The following is a 21213-nucleotide window of genomic DNA, read 5'->3' as shown; positions in this document are numbered from 1 at the left end:
AAAGAAAAAAAACAGTCTATAAATATTTCCTTCACCGATGCAGTAAGGAATGTAACTTTCACTGGAGTTCAGAGAACCTAAGTTCAAATCCCAGTTCAGACACTTGCTCTTCATGTGGAGTTGGGACACAAGTCAGTTAATCTCCTAAACCCATCATCTGTAAATTAAAGAAGGTGGATTAGATAGTCTCTGGGTTTCCTTTTCAGTCTAGACCTCTAATTCTAAGAAACCATCTTTAATTGATAGTCTTAGAAAACTGTCAGAAAATTGTTGGTGAAATCCTCTTTCTGATGCGTGCTTAAGTCCCTGTGGACCAGTCAGTTGTCTCATCTGGAAAATGAGGGAGATTGGTTTACATTAGTAATTTTTCACCTTTTTTGTGTTGTGTATCGTTTGGCAGATTGGTGAAGACTATGGACCTTTTCTCAAACTGAATTTTTAAAAATTCATAATGGAAGAAAATAGAATTTTATTTGTGCTAATGATGAATTGTCTTCCAACATTACACTATGAACTTGCTCCTTGAAATTCGGGTCTATCTTTTACCTTTATATCGGCATTTCTTAGCACAGTGTCTAACTCACAGAAGGGGCTTAATACTTCTTGACTTCTCAATTTCAGTTTGAATAATAAAAATAAAGATGTATTTTTTTTCCCACTCAATTTCACAGACCCTCTGAAATTTATCCATAAAATTCAAGTATTCAAGTTGGAAACTCCTTAAGAAATTATGCTCTTCTGGACCTAGGTCTTCCTGACTCAGTTGAAGCCTCTATGCCAGGCTTCCTTTTAAATAAAATGAATATTACCTTATTTTATTTATATTTTAAAAAACTTTATTTAATAAACTTTGAATTCCAAATTCTCTCCCTTCCTCCAAACCCTCTCCACCCATTGAGAAGACAAGCAATAAATCAATTATAAAATATGTTTTCACGCCTGCTACTTTTACTTTCTAGTCAGCCAAAAATTTTTTTAACAGTTTGCCCCGCACTGATTATTGTACAAGGCATTTTGACAGGTAGAAAGAAGTTCCCTGCCCTCGCGAAGTTTAAATTCAGAATAGTATATCAAAACCCCTTTCAAGACTCTTCAAAACATCCTAGAATACAAGCGAGAAAGTCCTCGGTTTATGGCCAAATGATATCAAACTTCATGCCCTGCTCTGCCACAAAACCTAAAGGATGCCAACGCAAAGATCTCAAAATCTTCCTAAGAGTGTTGGCAGTCTGGGAACGACCCAAAGGGGAAAAAAGATGCAAGAGCTCCCGGGACACTTTCTGCGCAAGCGCCCTCTCAGTGGGAGATTTCCCTTTAAGGGGCGTGACTTTGGGATGCTGGGGGGCGTGGTCTCAGGAGACAGGGGCGGGGGCTTATTCTCCTTTCCCAGACTACACTGGGCGCGGCGCTGGCTGTTCGGCCACGTCCCCGGGCCACGTCGCTCCTTCATCTCGCCATTTTCGCCGCTTTCTTTAGGGGCAGCAGCTAAACCGCCGCCGCCTCCGCCTCCTTTCCCAGTCCCTCCAGTCGCCACCGCGCTCCCTCTCAGCCCGCCCCCGGCTTTGCTTGCTCCTGCCGCCGCCGCCATGAACATCTTCCGGCTGACCGGGGACCTGTCCCACCTGGCGGCCATCATCATCCTGCTGCTGAAGATCTGGAAGACCCGCTCCTGCGCCGGTGAGGGAGGCCCCGGGGGGCCGGGAGCGGCCTCCTGATGCTCCGGGGGCGGGGTGGGCGGCCGCAGCCGATTCGGTTAGCGGTTCCTCATTGCTTTGGACCCCGGGTCTTTCTTGCACTTTTCCGTCACCCTCGGACCGGGTAGTGGGAAGCTTCCCCGGGCTGTCTCACCTCCGCCGACCTCTTCCTCCCAAAGGACTTCTCTTGCTCCTTGCCCCTTCCCAAAGCCACGGGAAAGACGTAGCCCCACGTCGCACTTGTGCGCGGCCCCGGCATCCTGGGCTCCCCCGAGTTGTCTCATCCTTTGCAGCTCGCGGGGTTGCCCCACCTCCTCTCCCCGCGGCTTTGGGCCGGTTGGCTGCCTGGGTGGGGAAGGGCCAGGTTTCGTGCATTCCCTGGGTGAAGTGCTCGGGTTACTTTCAGGAAAGTCTCTGCTGCATAGAAGCCAAGGCTATGCACTAATCTGTGCACCTAGGAGGGAAAGAAAGTTCGGGTCTGTAGTTCTTCCACCACCTCTTAGCCTGATGCATGTAGCTTCCCGAGCCTTTCCTGAGCCGAGTACCAGGTGATGGGGCGGGGGCGGAGGGAGTAGAGGAAAGTTCAGCCTGGGAAAATTACAGAGAGAAAGTAGCTTCTGCACACTTTACAAGTGGCTAAACTTTTTACAGAATGTGTAGATAGATGTCGGGGCGCTCAATTAATCTCAGATGCTGTGCTCAGAGTTTTGGGAGTGAAGTTACAAATCTAGCTGATTCTGCACTTTGCAGGCCTTTGCCTGTTTGAACAGTTGAAACTTCGGAAATTAAGCATCCATGGCTTTTCTCCCCATAAATTTTCACGTCTTTCTATTGTGCAAGTGAACGGATAGTGATTTTCATTTGGGAGGATTCAGAGTTAGAGAAGTTTTAAGCATCTGGGTTCAAAATTGTGAATCAATGAATCCGTTGGAAGGATGGGCACTCGATTACATTTCCTGGCCCCATCTGACGTGGCAGCTATTTGAAGGTGTGGTGGATTCAGTAGCGATCACTGGATGCTGCTGGAAGAGGTCATGATATCGAGTCCCTGCTGGTTTCAAGGACTTAGTACTTACCTTTTGGGTTGAGATAAAAACTAATAAACTCAGTTTCAGAACTTCTGTGAATGAAGCTTGACAGTCATGTGCAAAAATACTCAGTTTATATGGGTAGGGGTCAACAGACAGACCTTGTGTAAATTTGCTATGCTGTTTATGCTTTATGGATTAAACTGTATTTTATATACACCCTCACTTAAGAACTAACCTTACTGAAGTTAGTTTTTTATTAATTTTTATATTTCATCCATAGAACATAGTCTCTATTGTATCATTGTCACTTTGCTAAGTCACCAAATATCTAGACCCTTTCCTTAAACTTGATAAATTTTGTGAAGACACTATTTGAAAGACTTATTCCTTGCCATACCAATCGAGGGGAGAGGTAATTTGAAGTCAGCCCTAGAAACTGAAGGACTCTTTGTATTTAAAAAAAAAAAAGAAGAAGAAGAATTTTTATAACATATAATTATCAAGAGTCATTGAACTTTTGACAAATCTGTACATTTTTTTTTCAGAAAGTGATTTACTCTCAGTATTGTCGATGAGGCAATGAAAAGTGGACTTCACCATGATCCTCAGGACCACAGTGTTGTTGTTTTTTTAATTCATCTTTACCTCATTTTCTCCTTATTTCCCAAATATACTAATAATTCATTTATTTGAAATTCTGCTATGAGTAATTTTATCAGGAAATGGGGGGAGGGGGGAGAGTATGTGGCTAACCAAAATAGATTTTACAAAGTCCATGAATGAAAATTTATCCATGTTACTCATAGGAGAGCTTTTTCAGCTACCATATAAAAACCACTTATACTTACAGATAATTTTAATAAGATTCATCTAGTTTCCAGCCTCACAGAATAAAAAAAACCAGTAGTTTAAAAATGGGAAAAGAGCCACTCTAGTCATTCTCACGGAGGGCAGTGATAATTAACAACTGTCAAGAGAAAGACAGAAAACACAACTAAGAAAAATTTCAGTAGTTGGAGGGATTTTTAATTTAAAGGAAGACAGACCTAAGTCAATAATTAGCAGATATTTTAATGCAGCAGAATAGAAATACACACTTGCAAAACTTGAGTTACTAAGAAATGATGTTTGATTTAGGTGTGTTCTGAAAATCCTGCAAATCCGTAATACTTTTGGAAAAATTTTTATCCAGTATAATTAAAATTAAAAAGTTTTCATAGTTTAAGCTATCCAGAATATTTGGTTACCCATAAATGACTCATATTCCTGCTTTTCTCTTTATATTTATACTAATATGTTGGTATAATAACCCCTTATGAATCATAAAATGTTAGCATAAGCATTAGACCTTAAAAAAAGATTCTTAATTCTTTTTTTTTTTTTTTTGGTTGACTCCATCAAGTGTATATTTAGCCTTCTGTTTCATGTGAAAAAAAAAATGACTTGTGATTTAATATTACATACTTTAGATTTTCCTCCCAAAATACAGAAAGGCCTTCAAAGTAAGTAAGGAGGGGCCTATTTGTGTAATTTGTAAATGTTCATATTAGATTAAAAGATAGTAAATAGGAGCTTTAGGGATTAGGAAACTATATAGAAACTGTATAGAAACTTTAAAGGAAACTTGGATTAGTTTAGAAGATTCAGAGTTTTTAACCCCCTTCTCCCAAGTGGTCATTATTTTCACGTAATAGGTTGGGAGAATTTAGGAAAATGTCATATCTTAGTAGTTACTAAATCAGAAGGGAAAAGATTAAATTAATGTATTATGTGTTTTTTGTTGTTTTTGCAAATAACTAACATACAGTGTTAGCACAGAACTAAGCCATTTTCTATTATAAATCTTTTTTGGAAGACTATACAATATAGATTCTCACACTTGAAATGTATTCGGTGATCTTCTGATCATTTTAATTCTTTAATGTGAGTTTCTTAGTTGATTTAAAAAATACCTACATGGTTTCCTATGTGAACAAAAAGTTGAATTGCTGTTCTTTGTTGTCCTAATATAAAAATTTAAAAATTGTTTAGGTTCTCTTTTAAAAATAAGCATTTTACATAGTATATTTCTCAGATGATTCTGAGGAGACAGTTACATGTTTTGGTTCTTTTGAAAGTTCTGATATCTAGACTAATGTTGGAATTCTGGCATCTATTCAGTGTTCATCCTTGATAAGCCATTTAAGTTACTTCAAAATCACTATCTTTCACAAATAGTGTAGAAAAAATACTGCTTTTACAAGTGTTAAAAAGTAAAGAAAACCTTTATTTTTTTTTGCATAAACAATCCAATTGCTGCTATTTTTTGGACTATAATCAAAACCAGGTTGTTTGAAAGATTTTCTTTTTGCTCAGCTTTTTCTTGTTTGTGCCTATTATTGGTGTATTAAAAATAGGAACAAAAATTCATCATTGTTATAAACTTTTAGTATCATAAAATGTTGAATTTAAACTTAATGATGTGTTCAAAGTTTCATAATAAATTAACAGGTCAATAAAATGAATGAAATATCTTTATTTGATAACCTGTTTTATCAATCTGTGTTCATTTAGTGACAGATTATTAAGACATTCTTTATTTTTTATAAGATAATTGAACTTTTATGAGATGAGGTCTACAATATTATGAATCTGCTTGCGATTCCACAGACTGGATTCCATTATTCCACAGAGTATTAATTGGATGGAGCCTCATAAATCATCTAGAACAATTTATACCTGAACCAGAAAAGTTTGTATAACATACACAAATAATTATCTAGATTTTGCTTGAAGATGCTTAGTGTTACTTGACTTTGGCTTCTAAGATGGCATATTTCTTTCTTGGATAACTAATCATTAGGCTTTTTTTTCCCCCATAATTGAAGTCTAAAACTGTTTATAACTTCTGCTTTTTTCTTCTAGCCAAAAAGGAATCTATTCTTTCCATCCTATAACATTCCTTAAACACTTGAAAACAAACTAGCACTCCCCCTTATTGGCTGTTTCTTCTTAAGCTAAAAATTCCCAATTCATTCAGCAGATCTTCATGTGACATGAAATTAAAGACTTTAACCATTCTTGCTGCCCTCTTCGAGACTTTTATCAATAACCTAATGTGGTGCTCAAAATTGAACTCTGTATTCCAGATATGATCTGAATGAGCAAGTAGGACCACCACTTTCCTAGTCTTATAGACACTTATTCTCTTAATACAACCTAAGGATTGTATTTGTTTTCTTAGCTCATATTGAACATAAAGTCTGTCAAGACATCTAGATTGACCTGGAGACTGAACTTAAGATTTCATTATCAAAGGGCCATTTCCTTTCCCCCTTGAAGAAATTCCCTTAATAATATTGGTTGGTACTTTCTTAGCAATTTTATAATAAAGGATCCCTGGAAGTTTCAGATTGATTTTTAAAATAACCACACATACACACAAATTAACATTATCAATGTTGTATTTTATCCTTACTTTTGTTAAACACTTTACAGTTACATTTTAATCTGGTTCCCCACCTCAAGTTTGACATCTCATGCCCTCGAACAGCACTTTCTTAAACTTTTCATTGGTGACCCCTTTTCACCCAAGAAATTTTTATGTGATTCCAGTTAAATAGATACATATAATAGTTATGCAAATCAAATATTTACTGATAATAAATCAGTTTCACAACCCCCACATTTGGTTATGCTGTCCTCTATGGGATCTCAAACCACAATTGAAGAAGCTGGGCCCTAGAGCACTGAAAAGTCAAGTGATTTGCCCAGGATTATAAAGCACAAAGTGGCACATGAATTTAAATGATTGGCTCTCTATCCATGCCACTCTATTAAACTGCTATCTAACCATACTTCTTTCATCATGTATTTTTTTGGACCTATAATGTGGGACTTTATATTTGTCCCTATCATTTTATTAGATTTATAATTTTTTAGCTCCTGAGATCCAGTGTGTGCTAATCCCTTCTAGTTTGGTGTTCTCTCTAAATTAGACGAATATGCTATCAATGTCTTTAAGTAATTCATTAAAATGTTAAACGGCATAGGGTAAATACAGATTCTTCTGATGTTCTACTGGATCTTGCAGGTTGACACGATGACCACTCTTTGGGTGCAGCTATTTAACCAGTTCCAAGTCTATCCGTGTTTTTTGTCCTTTGTCCAATACACATCTCTCTGTGTTTTCGCTAGATTACCTTGAAAGCCTTTTGTCAAATGTTTTGCTCACATAAGCAATCTCAGTGTAAAAATTCACATCATAAAAAACAATTTAGATGAGCATAGTTGGAGGTACTTTTCTGTCCTATAGTTGAGGGAAAATTCATAACCAAACATGAAATTTCTCTGGTTAAAATTTAGTTTGATTTCTAGATGCTTTTAGGTAGCATTCTGACGCTTTAGATTTGAAGAATATGTGGTGTAGTAGAAAGAACACAAATTTTTTAACTTATGTTTCTTATACTATTACCTGGTGTATATTATTCTTCTGGTTCTGCCCTTTTTATTTTTTAATTCACAGCAGTCTTCTCACAGCCCTCCAAGATGAACTATTTATGTTTTTTGTCATCTTTGATGTGTATGAAGTGAAACTTCAGAGATATTTTAATATGCATTTCTCTTAGTGATTTAGGGTTTTCGCAGATTTTTTTAGAGAACTTTGTATCCCACTTTCCCCTTTATCATATTCTACCTTGCAGTATACCTGTTTGCATGCTGTGTCCTAACTTGAACATTATAATTACTTTATTATTATTATTATAAGTCCCCATTATAAGTACTTTGGGGGGAGCAGGTTCTATATTGTTGTTTTTTTTCCTTTGTATTGTCAGATCCTTGTTCAGTATATAGAATATAGTAGACATTTAATTTAGTAGATAAATAAATAATAACACTATTTTTCATTTTTTAAAATTTACAAATTGCTTTATGTGTATCTCCTGTGATCCTCACAAAAAACACTGAAATAGATGCTCTTAATTTCCCCATTTTGCTGATGAAAAAACAGAGAGGTTGAGTAACTTGCCTAGAAGCACATAGTTAGTATAACAAGTATGTTAGATCTTCTTGGCTCATAATTTTAGTTTTCTATCTACTATGCCACCTACCTCTATGCATATTTTAATCAAATTGGATTTATAGAGCTGCATCCTTTGTGCATGTTTGGACTTTAAGCTTTTATAAAATGAGAAAATAGATGTATAGTAATAGATAGTTACTGATAGTTTCCCAGTCTCCCATTTTGGGGGTATAGATGCCATTGGTTGATGATCTTTTCCATTCTTGTAGATTGTTCCACTCTCTGAGATCTTGAAACTAGACCTCTTAAAAATGGGTTGCATTCACAGCACAGAATTGTCTTTTAAATTATTTCTATTTTCTATTAAGTTATAATCAGATTCACTTTTTAAATGATAGTAATGATCAGTATTTGCCCAATTCTGTACTTTCTGCTTTCTTGAGCATGGTATTCATGTTGTATGAGAATGAGGTTTCTGGGTAGTCCATAAGCCTTTGGTTTCTTTATTTCTTGGTCCTGAAATAATATATTTTCCAAGTTAGATTTTATCATGTTGTTGAACAATATTTCCAATATTGTCATGTATGTTTTAAAAAGTAGCTGTGGAGCTTGAACTGCCCTTATATAAACTTAGAGGGTCAATTCTCAGGTTCAGTCTAAACCAGACTAAAATGTAATTGAGCAATAAATAAAAATACAGTACAGCATCAGTGTTAAAGGATAGTCTTCTAGATCAATATGCAGCTGTCAGCAAGGATCTGTTTCTATTTGAGCTTACTACTACTGATGGAAATTACTACTGTTAGAAATATAGAAGTAGTGTGGGACACAAGGTTTTATCATGCACTCTATAGCTTTTTATAATCCTGGATATTTTGCTCATAATTAGCATTTTCAACATTGATAAAAGACTTTGCAATAGCTTGTAGTTTGTATAGTATTTGGGGAAACAGATTGATCAGATGCTCTAGCAACTAGGGTGGTTTGGTCTGCAAATACTAAATTCATTCCCATATAAGATGATCTTAAGTAAAAAGTCTGCTTTTGAAAGAATTTATTTTAATTTAGAAGAAAAATATAGTCTCATATTTTTTGGTCCTTCTGTTATATCTCCCATTCCATAAATGTGGGTTCTTCCTTTCTAAAGTTTCAGTTTTTGAAATCAGATATCTATAATTATTGCTAAGTTAACTGAAGAAAGGATCTGTAGTGGCATTTGATATAAATGAGAGTTCTTATACTTTAGATATGAGAATGAGGCATATTGTATTGGGGGAAGGGGACATTTGGGGTTAAGTGACTTGCCCAGGCTCACAGGAATAGCAAGTGTTAAATGCTGAGAACAGATTTGAACTCAAGTCTTCTTGACTCCAGGGCCTTTATCCACTGTGCCCCAAAGCATATTGTATTTTTAAAATGTTTGTTTTCATATTAAAAACAAAATGTATTTTATATTTTGATTACTACAGAGATTTGAAGATTTTTGTATCACTTTTTTTAGTATTGCAAGAGAATCTTCTATCCTAGGTATAGTTTAGAAATTGTGCCCACCTTTGTCTATTGTCATCAGAAGCTTTGAGCATTTTCCATGCCACATATTTAATTGAATTTAAATGTTGAGGAGTGAAAGGTATTAAAATATAGGCATTAATTTTTTAAAAATTTGTTTTAGGGTACCATTCATTCCACATATATGCTACCACCACCACTATTCCTTACATGTTAAGTTCTAGGCAGTTCTAGACTTTTTGCTCAATATTCTGGCTTTGATACCTTTCCTCTCTTCTTTGAAGTAATGATTTTTCTATGTATTTGCATCACAATCAACAGATACTTGTTGAGTAATTACACACAAGGCTGAATGAATCATTGTTTCTCCAGGTACAAATACCTATCATAGGTTCATAAATAATGCAAACATTTTCTGGATTTACTATATAATGTACATTTAGAGTTTTAATTAGTATTGTTGCAAAACTAATTTTCCTAGTGGTACATAAAAGATGTTATTCATGTTCTAAAGAAAATGATAATCTTATGTTCCACCAAAAATAATTGGGAACAAATTTAATGTACAGCATAACCAAATTTCTTATGCTATTATTTTTAATACAAAATTTATAATGCAAAATTTTTGTTAAATTTTATTTAATCCCACAAAAGAACATTGGTATTTTAAATTTTAAAATTGATTTGGATTTGACAAGGTAATTGCACCTTAACATGGAAAATTAATTAATTTAAAATTCATATAAATGCTTTAGGGAGTAAATTTAGTTTAATTGTTGCTACTAAATTATGATTTGCATGAAATAATAGCTGTTTGCTGGTTATCTTTGGCATGTCTCATTGACAGAAAACAATGCTTTTAACTTTTTTTTTTTTTTTTTTAGGAATAACTCTAACCTGCCATATTTCTTCCCTAGAAAGAGTTTCTTTCCTGATTTCCCTCCAAAGAATCTCAGCTATGTCCTATACTTGTCATGAATACTAATGTACTTTTTTTGGGAGGGGGTTGAGATGAAAAACCTACTAATAGCCATCAGCTGGTGAGCTGGGCATTTTGGGCAGATGAAGAATTCTAAACAAAGTTCTTTTAAAAAATAATAATGATATGATACTATATATAAAACTACTGGAAATGTTCAGTAGTTTTATGTGCTCTTTAGAGAGTGCCTGATGCAAAGTCCACACCTCTTCCCATTCATGATTAGGTCAGATCATTACTACTATCACCATTACTATTGCTACTTCTTCCTTCTCCTTCTGTATTCTAAAAGCTCCATTCTGACTTCTCATTAATTTTTTGACTCAGAAATTAATGCAGACTGCTTTCACTGAAGTTACTCTTCACAGAGAATAAATAGGATTGAGGATAGAGAATTTCAGATTAGCATACCCAGATGTGACTCTCTAAATACCTGATATCCAGAAGTAATACTGTATCTGTTAATAGTTGCAAAACCACAAAATATAAGACCGTTATAAATGGGGCTATTAGACTATGAAGTATTTTGAATTTTTTTTCTAGAAAGTTATGTTGGGTATCTTTCCCTACTCCAATTTGGTAGTATAAGAAATTAGGGTTTTCCTCATTTGAAGATTTAAAAAGAGGTTTTCAAGAATGTATATGCTTCAAAAACTCCAGAGGAAAGAAAGTATTTTTATAGCAAATCCTGGAAAACCTCTTCCTTTTTAAATTAGAGATTCCTACCATCCTCTCAAAGAGAAATTATTAGCAACTTTGTTGAAACTATACCTCCTAGGATTTTCGTCTCTGGATTTCCATTGTTTTTTTTTTTTTTCTTTTTTATTCATTAAGTGGACATAATAGAGAACTTAAGTATATATATATTTTTAATTATTGAGTAGGATCCTATATTTCTTGTTTTTAATGATAAAATTAACTAGAAACTCTAAATAGAATCTTTCTGTAGAGCAATCTGATAGTATATTAGAAGTTACAAAAATAATTCCTTTTGACTCACTAATTTCTTTATTAGGATTATTCTCTGAATTATCACAAACTTTAATTAGAACTGACTGTTCAAAGATTTTCATAGTAGCTTCATATATTACCACTAAAATTAAAATAAATTTAAATATCCTTCAGTATAACCATTGATGTATTGGAATCCTGTAAGAAAATTAAGTTGGGAAAAGTATGAAGAAACAATTGTTGCATTTATTTATCCTATTTATCCTCTGTGAAGTGTAACTTAAGTGAAAGTAGTCTACCTTAATTTCTGAGTTAAAGAATTAATGAGAAGTCAGAATAAGTTTTTAGAATATAGGAGAAAGAAGTAGTAACAGTAAAATGGTAATAATGATCTAGCCTAATCATGAATGGGGAGAGGTGTGGACTTAGCATCAGGCACTCTCTGAAGAGCTCATAAATGAAACAAATTGTTGCATGAATGCAACAAAATTTGAAAAGAATTTTATAAAATAATGCAAAATGAACAAAGTCAAAGTAGAAGAATGGCATACCCACTAATAATATGAGGAAAATGAATGTGAATGCATGAAAAAAAGAATCATAAATAGAACTGAAGGAAAAATTGAAAAATGTTTTGCTTTTTTATGCAATTTTAAATTATAAAATTTAGATATAAGTAATTATTAAGTAACTACGTTACTGATAGTTGAATTTCTAATAAAACATTTAATTTTGTAAAGTAAATGAGTGAAGTGTTACAGTTCTCTTCTGCTTTTAAATGCTTTTATTTTATTCTTTGCCCTTGATTCTATTGTTGATACTGTCCTTCATATTATAGTTCTGTGTTTCCCCTCAGATTATTGGGTTAATTTTCTAGATACTTATTGTTTCTACTAGTAGAATGAAAGCTTTCTGAGGGTAAGGGCTATTTCAATTTGTCTTGGTGTTCCAGTGCCTACTATTAAGCCTTTAAATGAGCTTTAAAAATGCTCAATGAATGAGAAATTTGAAGATGAAAAAAATTATCTTGGGAGAGATGGCAAGGAATGCTTACAAATTGACCTTAAAAGGAAGTAGGAATTTTCAACAGAGGAGAAAATTTAATGGATGGGTTTCACTTCTAGGCTTGAGGTACAGCAATGGTTTGATGTTTTGAGAGATAGGACAGTTTTAGCTCTCTCCTGTTGTCTTCCCATGACTCTGAAGTAACAATTTAGTTACTTTTTATCTTCTCTTAAACATTTTAATTATTTCTTCTACCAAGGAAGAAAATAAATGAATTTCTAATTCCCTTAAAAAAAAAAAAAAGGACTATATAAAATGGCTTTATAACTGGAAGTGGTATTCAAAAGATTTATTAAACTGTATCTTTTACTAAGACTAGGTAAATACTGTCCTGTGAAAACAGGTATAAATGTGATAGGAATATCTAAATCCAAATTAGACATTTGGTAAAGGAGAAAAGGGGACAAATATGTAGAAAATAAACTTAGTTGTGACTGATTTGAGATATTTTCTTATATAGAAAAAGCTAAAATATAATGATATTATTGTATGTATGGCACGGTTTCATATGTTGGTAACATGATGAAGTCAATATTTTCTGGCTCCCAAAGCCTTTGTTATCCATATTTTGTTCATTAATTAATGTATTCAGTTAATAGTATCCCTCTTAGTTACTTTGCCAGGAAAGAAAATGACAGGCTGAGTTTATGTGAAACATCTCTTTTCCTCACTAATAAAATAAACATTTCCCACTATACTAGAGACTGAGCAGTGATCTTTTCATTATCACCTTCTGGAATTTTGGGGAAAGAGTATGGTATCATAGAAAGAAAAAACAAATTTGTCATTGACTTGTACAAGTCAGACTTCTTTGGGTTTTAGTTTTTTTATAAAATAGAGTTCAATTTGATTTCTGTTTCCTATTAGTTCTGATTCACCAATAGAGATGATCCTTGTGAATGAGATAACACTAGTATTGTGCTTTTTATAATACTACTCTACAGTAGTTGCATCCTATGTGTATTTTTTTTGTTTACATAAATGTCAAATGTGTATCTAAAGATCACAATGTTTGAATTGCTAATAACTCATATTTATATAGCACTCAAGATATATAAATGTCTTTTCTTACAACAGTTATCTTTGCTAGGTAGTAAAAACATCATCTCCACTTTGCAAAAGGAAATAGTTTGAGAGAGCATTTATTCTTGGATTTCCTGACATCAGGTCCAGCATTTTTTCCTTTCCACCATGCTGTCTCTGGTGTTACTACTAATATACAGTATGTACTATTTTCATATCATGACCCTTGTTGGATAGCAAACAGATTAGGTAATTAGCACAACTACTACCTTTCAATTCTGGATAACTGTGTTTTTTCCTCCTTTTATTTGACCTCACATTTCATTGCTGTGGAGAGCTTCCAGTGAACAGCTCTTGTTTCTACTAAAGCAGCTGTGCAACTGCTCTGCAACTGCTCTGCAACTTAGTCTTAGAAAGCTCTCTAGAGTACTAAGAGATTAAATGATTGGCCCTTTTGGGTTACACAGCCAGAAGGTTCCCAATTCTGAGGCTTGTTTTACTATATAATGTTGGCATATCTGGTTATCACTTATATCTTGCTGTCTGTGCTGTCTGATAGTTTTTGTAACTCCAAAGAACTATAACATAATCACTAGAGTTAGAGAGGTGAGAACAAACATACTAGAATTTATAAATCCAAATGAGTGTTTTCCTTATTTCAAAGTGATTCTCTTGGGAAACTGTTTGCTTATTACAATGCTTATTACAATTACAATCATTTTTACTTTATCTGTAGGGATATACTGTGTGTCTTAAAAACTAATTTGTAAGCCATAGAGTAAAACTTACTTTATTTTATAAGCACATTTCATTTTTTACTCTTTCTTGATTGTCTGCATCATGTACCATACTTGAGTCCAAATGAGTTCTTGTTTCTGAAAATAAAATCTAGCTTTAAAGAAGCAATATTTCCTGACATCATGGAGAGAATATTCAAAAAATATTCTTAACAATGAAAGCATCATTTGAAATAAGTATGTCACTTCCTTTTTGACTTTGAAAAAACATAAGTCAGGAGGACCTGAGTTCAGATCTGGCCTCGGACACTTAACTAGCTGTGTGACCCAGGCCCTAGACTCAGGATACTGTGTGATCCTGAGCAAATCACTTTACTGTTTGTCTCAATTTCCTCAACTCTAAAAGGGGATAATAATAGCAACTATTTCACAGGATTGTTGTGAGGTAATTAGTTATCAGCACAGCGCCTGTCAGAGAAGGTTCTATATAAATGCTTATTCCCTTCCCATGTACACATGTTTATGTGTTCTAGTATGTTGGGGAGGGGGGTTAATAATTCATATTTATATACTTTTTATTCCTGGAATATCATTTATTTAGGGTTTTTTCTTTTTCTAATGTGAACCCAACTCACAGATTCACTTGGAGATATTTTAAAGCATATTATTTTCTTATAATAATATTTCCTTCTGCTTCTTTAGGTATTTCTGGGAAGAGCCAGCTTCTGTTTGCACTGGTCTTCACTACTCGTTACCTGGATCTCTTCACTTCATTTATTTCACTGTATAATACATCTATGAAGGTATAATATGCCAATTAACAGTGCTTGTTGCAAGCATAATTCTCTTCTGTATTTTTGTTTAACTCTAATGGGGTATTGTGCAGAAAATGCTTTTATAAATTGTAAAGTATTTTACATGTATGCTGTTATTTACTGGTGTGATTAATAAAAAGCTGCAAACATAAAGGCCATTCTTAGATATGCTTTCATGACTTGGACAAAGTATAAATAGAAATTGATAAAATTTATATGGATATTTGATTTCTATCTTAGAGAAAATAGGGAGTAGTTAAAATGCATTGAACTTTCATTGCAGGTTCTCAAAAAATTATAAATTTTTAAGTTTCTAGTTGCCCTCTACATAAGAAAAACAACTATTAAACTTTGTATTGTTAATTCAAAGAGGAAAATTAGTTTGAGTAAGGAACCCAGGAAGAATAAATAACAAAGAATTGAAATCAGAATTTATTTGCACTTTCAAACTGTGCTAATTTGTGCAGATTCTATTCTAGTTTCTTCCTCCTCCTTCAATTAAAATTTTCTTTGTTGAATAAGATCCCGTAAGTCTTGAATGTGCTTTTCTCATTTCATTCTATTTTTTTTGTTGTTGTTCCCAAAGGGTGACTAACTTTAGCATCACAAGATTTGAGGCATATGTAAAATTGTCAGGGACTTCTAGCCTTTAAAAAAAACCTTATTGGTCTAAGTACAGATTTTTTGTTTATGGATAAGATTATTTTTGTTCCAAAAGTACTAGTTTCAATTAGAGTTCTGCTCGATAGAAGGAAATAAGAGTCTTATTCTTGTATTCAAGGAATTCAAAAAAATAAAATTAAGACTTTGTAGATAATGGTGCATCATATAAAAGATAGTTTTATTTTCACTATTTGCTAATAAACTTTACTGATAAACTTACATTACAAACTCCAGATAATCACGGACAGTTCTTTATGACTAAAGAGTTTAATATTCCCATGTTCAGTTATTTGGAATTGCTATCAGTCAGTAGAAAAAGAATGTGCAGGTCCCACCAGATATCAGAATTTACAATCTTCTGCTAATGGTTTGTATTTTCATCCAAATAACACCACCATTAGCCTTTCTTCCAATCAGCTATTTATTGTTGGATGTAAGATGTATTTTCATTCAGTTTCATAGATAGTATGATTCCATTTTAATTACCATTAGAAAAAAAAAAGATATTTAACAATGGCTGACATTTATATTGCACAAAAAGATTTATACAGAACTTTGCATAATTGTCTTTTTTGATTTATACAATCTTGTGGAAGAATTATACATATTATTATTCCTGTCTTATAGAAGAGGCATTAAAGTGGCTTGCTCATGATCATACAATCAATAAAAATAAAAGTTGGAGGTAGGATTCAAACCCAGGTTTCTCTTGACTTCCAAATCCAGTACTTTTTCTACCATACCCCTACTTCCTGAATAGTAGAATAGTATTGATTGTTCATTCTGCCCTACCTAGGGTGTCCCAAGTTTAAAATCACAGAATTGTTGAATTTTTGCCTGGCTTAACCAATTTGAGTATATTTTATTTGTAAGTAAGATCAATTATAATTTGTTCTTAATATTTACAAATGTTAAAAATTATGCCCATTGAATTTCTTAAATGTGGCCTTATTTAACATGGAAGTAATGCTAGGTTCTTAAAGGCTAATCATAAAGCTAACATCTAATAGGTATTACCGAACTTAAAAAAAAAAAAAAAATTGAATAAAAGTCCATTGATAGACTAAATGTCCATCAGGTAAATTCAGAAAAATTCATTATCACTACAGCAATTCTTGAAAGACCATCTGCTAAATCATAGAGAAAGTAAAATTTCCCCTCTAGAGATACTAATAAAATCACAAATCTTTCAAATATTCAACATAAACAATATCTTGTTGGTCTTTTCAGGAGAGGCACATATATGAGAATAAGCAAACAGTATAATTTTCAAGGAAGTGGGCAACTATATAATATACATAATAAACATTCACATCACAAAGAAATAGTGATTTATCATTTTTGAAAGTCCAGAGTTCAACCAACATATATCATAATTAATACTAATTAAGATTGATAAGTTTAACATGTAAATTAAATTATCCATGCTCAGAAAAGAGCAAACTAATAAATACTTTTCTACTAATTTAAGAATGAATTGGTTTCTAAACTAAATTCAACTTAAAATTTTTTCCTGATATTTTATAGTTTCAAATTATGATGAAAAATACATTTCCTTTTATTACACATATATTTTGTGAAGGGAGGAGATGACTTACAGAATAAATTAATAATATTCTATTTTTTTACTTTCTGTTTATTAGCTTATCTACATTGCTTGTGCATATGCCACTGTGTACTTAATCTACATGAAGTTTAAGGCTACGTATGATGGAAACCACGATACATTCCGAGTGGAGTTTCTGGTTGTCCCTGTTGGAGGACTTTCATTTCTAGTCAATCATGATTTCTCTCCACTTGAGGTTAGTTAAAATATTGTTGGGAACTTTATGGGAAGGTCTAAGGAGGGAAGATTGACTAAGGAAAGGGGTGATTTTAAGATGATACATATATTTTCCCTCAAACCAGTGATTGTGGGAATTTGTTATTGAATAAAAAATGTTATATCCAAAGTTCAAGAGTAAAGTTAATCTTGTTTTTTTTTTCTTTAAATTATTAACTTTTATTTTTATATCATTCATTTCAGAATGTATATTTTCTTCATCTTCTATCTAGCTCATGTTCCATTTTGACAAAGATTTTAAAAGAAAATTTATTTTGTTTTCTAATATATGTTTGTTGTGAACAAAACCAGAATCTCATTATCTTGATTCACATGCTATCTATTGTGGTACAATGCATTTGTGGATACTATTTGAAAGACATGATTTCTTTTTTTTTTTTTTTAATAATAGCTTTTTATTTTTCTTCTTCTTCTTATAACTTTTTATTGACAAAACATATGCATGGCTAATTTTTCAGTATTGATCCTTGCAAACACTTCTTTTCTAACTTTTCCCCTCCTTCCTTCCACCCTCTCCCCTAGATGGCAGGCAGTCCCATACACATTAAACATGTTAAAGTGTATGTTAAATACAATATATGTGTACATATTTATAGTTATCTTTTTGCACAAGAAAAATCAGATTTAGAAAGGTAAAAATAACCTGGGAAGAAAAATAAAAATGCAAGCAAACAACAACATAAAGAGTACAAATGCTATGTTGTGGTCCACACTCATTTCCCAGTGTTCTTTCACTGGATGTAGCTGGTTTTATTCATTATTGAACAAATGGAACTGATTTGCTTCATCTCATTGTTGAAGAGAGCCATGTCCATCAAAATTGATCATCATATTGTATTGTTGTTGAAATGTGTAATGATGTCCTGGTTCTGCTCATTTCACTTAGCATCAGTTCGTGTAAGTCTCTCCAGGCTTTTCTGAAATCATCCTGCTGGTCATTTTTTACAGAACAATAATATCCCATAACATTCATATACCATAATTTACTCAGTTATTCTCCAATTTATGGGCATCCATTCTAGTGACTACGAAAAGGGCTGCCATGAACATTTTTGCACATACGGGTCCCTTTCCCTTCTTTAATATTTCTTTGGGATATATAGCTTTTATTTTTCAAAATACATGCAAAGATTGTTTTCAACATTCACCTATGCAACATCTTATGTTCCATATTTTTTTCTTTCTCTCCCTCTCCCTAGACACAAGTAATCCAATATAGGTTAAACATGTACAATTCTTCTAAACATATTTCCACATTTATCATGCTGTGCAAGAAAAGTCATCAAAAAGGAGGAAAAAAAACAAGCAAGCAAACAACAACAAAAAAGTGAAAATACTATATTGTAATCCATATTCAATCCCCACAGTCCTATTTCTGGACGCAGATAACTCTCTCTGTCACAGATCTATTGGAATTGTCCTGAATCACCTCATTGTTGAAAAAAGCCAAGTCCATCAGAATTGAACATCACATAATCTTGTTGCTATGTACAATGTTATTTTGGTTCTACTCACTTCATTTAGTGTCAGTTCATGTAAGTCTCTGCAGGCCTCTGCAAAATTATTCTGCTGATAGTTTCTTGTAGAATAATATTCCATTGCATTTATTTCTGTAACTTATTCAGCCATTCCCCAACTGATGGGCATCCTCTCAGTTTCCAGTTCCTTGCCACTACAAAAAGAGCTGCTACAAACCTTTTTTGCACATGTGGATTCTTTTCCCTTTTTTATGAACTCTTTGGGATACAGGCCCAGTAGAAACACTGCTGAATTGAAGTGTATGCACATTTTGATAGCCCTTTGGGCATAGTTCCAAATTGTTCCTCAGAATAATTGGATCAGTTCACAATTCCACCAACAATATATTAGTGTCCCAGTTTTCCTACATCCCCTCTAGCTTTTTTCATTGTCTTTTACTGTCATCTTAGCCTATCTGAGAGATATGAAGTGGTACCTCAGAATTGAAAGCCATGATTTCTCTTCAACATCTTACAGCATTCTTTAATGTAAACAATACTGCATACTAATACTGTTGTGTAAATTGTTCACAATAATGAGTATCTCTTAGAAGTAACTTTTTTCTAACCATTCAAAGTATAAAAATGTTTTATATTGTTATGCTTCTGTTGTTTGATAGGTAATTTGATTCTATAAATAGTTTAAGAATAGTATTAAAACTTTTGTGATTGTCAAGTTAAATGAAGTACCATTTTTTTAAACATAAAGTTCATGTAAGAGAAGTATATAAATTTTTTAACTTGTATGTAAACATTAAAGATTTTAAAAATGAAATTGGGTTGTCAAGTTGAGAAAAAGAAAATCTAGGCTAACCCATATAGAAAAGTAGTTAGAGAGAAGTTTTTGGAGGTAATGTATGTGATCAAGAATGGGGGGAAACCAATTACTATTTCATATTGCCCATATAAAGGTCTGACTCCCCCTTACAGATCCATTAAGTGTAGAAAATTGGTGGTGTTTTATGTAAGAAGATACAATGTTTAGTCTAGAATCACAACCAAAGAAGTAGAATTGGTCTATTGTAATTCTTCATCTTAGGCAGAAATTTATAAAGCATAGGTGCCTTTCCTGTTTTGTGGTGATAATTAGTCTACTAACTGTAGTTGACTAACTTACTTTACAGATCTTGTGGACCTTCTCAATCTACCTTGAATCAGTTGCCATCCTCCCACAACTCTTTATGATCAGCAAAACTGGGGAAGCCGAGACCATCACCACTCATTATCTTTTCTTCCTTGGCCTATATCGTGCCTTGTATCTAATTAATTGGGTTTGGCGCTACTATTTTGAGGGTTTCTTTGACCTCATAGCTGTTGTTGCTGGTGTGGTCCAGACTATTCTCTACTGTGACTTCTTCTATTTGTATGTTACAAAAGGTAAGAACTGTGGAGCATCTCATATATTCAACTATTTATAAATGCAATCTGAGGGAATAAGCTTTAATTTATGGATGACATTGGATAGAGAACAGTCCTCTTGGGAAAACCTGGATTCAAGTCCCACTTCTGATATCTACTAACTTTGTGACTCTCTCAGATCACTTTATCTCTCAATCTCTGAGGCACTTCTGAGATGATAACATGCAAAGCAGTTGCTGATTTGAATTGATAGTTCTTTCCTCAGTAGTTCCCTACATTATTGAGGTCAAAGGTTTTGTTCTGGAATAGGCAAAGAACTATTCAACATCTCTATCAGATACTCTCACTCTCTGAATGTTTTATAAATTCTTAAAGTTGACCTAGTTTGAATCTAGTTTTGGATTAGTTTGAGAGAACATTTTTGATGAGTGTATTAATTAGATTTTAGATAGGATTCTAATCCTTGTGAAAGTTAAGACTTGACAAGAAAAGAATGAGTATCAAGATAAAGTATCTTGAACAAACATTTCTGATTGTTATTCAAAGTCAGTGTATAATCAAGTAAAGTTCCTATTTCATACTCTGATATTCTGAAGTGTTTGGTTAATTGACTCTAGTTGTAATACACCTGTTTTTCTTCCTTATGCTATATAAATCTAATCAATATGTAATACATTTTCAAATGTTTAGGGATGAAGACAAATGAAATTAGAGAACCCTATCATTTAAATATAGTAACATTTTCTTATTATTTTTCTTCTCTTTCTTCCCAGTACTCAAGGGAAAGAAGCTCAGTTTGCCAGCGTAAGTGCCAAAGACCATCGCCAGCATCTGTCCTTCAGGATGTTTGGACAGAATTCTTATCACAAACAAAGGCATAAGATGCTTGAGACAGAAAATCAGAAACTCAACTTTTTTATTGCAGATAGTCATCAGCGGCTCTGTAAGAACACAGAGGAAAGTAAACCAGCGGATTTCTGTTTTATGCATCTTGCCTTATCTTTTTTTTATTACTATGTACAAAG

General features: G+C 33.4%; 1 protein-coding gene across 1 annotated transcript; it reads left to right on the top strand.

Annotated features, from left to right (window-relative positions):
- The first annotated feature begins 1356 nt into the window (after positions 1-1356).
- KDELR2 (KDEL endoplasmic reticulum protein retention receptor 2) lies at positions 1357-21154 on the top strand. The gene is made up of 5 exons (XM_052001053.1): positions 1357-1677; positions 14694-14794; positions 17113-17271; positions 19954-20206; positions 20962-21154. Exons 1-5 carry the CDS (start codon positions 1587-1589, stop codon positions 20994-20996), a joined length of 639 nt encoding a protein of 212 aa, XP_051857013.1. The 5' UTR covers positions 1357-1586; the 3' UTR covers positions 20997-21154.
- The last annotated feature ends 59 nt before the right edge of the window (positions 21155-21213 follow it).

The sequence above is a fragment of the Antechinus flavipes genome, chromosome 1, assembly GCF_016432865.1.
Source record: "Antechinus flavipes isolate AdamAnt ecotype Samford, QLD, Australia chromosome 1, AdamAnt_v2, whole genome shotgun sequence".
NCBI classification, from domain to species: Eukaryota; Metazoa; Chordata; class Mammalia; order Dasyuromorphia; family Dasyuridae; genus Antechinus; species Antechinus flavipes.
The sequence above is the reverse complement of the archived record's forward strand: the minus strand, read 5'-3'. Positions and strand labels throughout refer to the sequence as shown.

Coding starts and splice junctions, on each gene's coding strand:
- KDELR2 (XM_052001053.1), top strand. CDS start 1,587: ATGAACATCTTCCGGCTGACCGGGGACCTGTCCCACCTGGCGGCCATC. Junction 14,795..17,112: donor TGTATAATACATCTATGAAG/GTATAATATGCC, acceptor TCTGTTTATTAG/CTTATCTACATTGCTTGTGC. Junction 17,272..19,953: donor ATGATTTCTCTCCACTTGAG/GTTAGTTAAAAT, acceptor CTTACTTTACAG/ATCTTGTGGACCTTCTCAAT.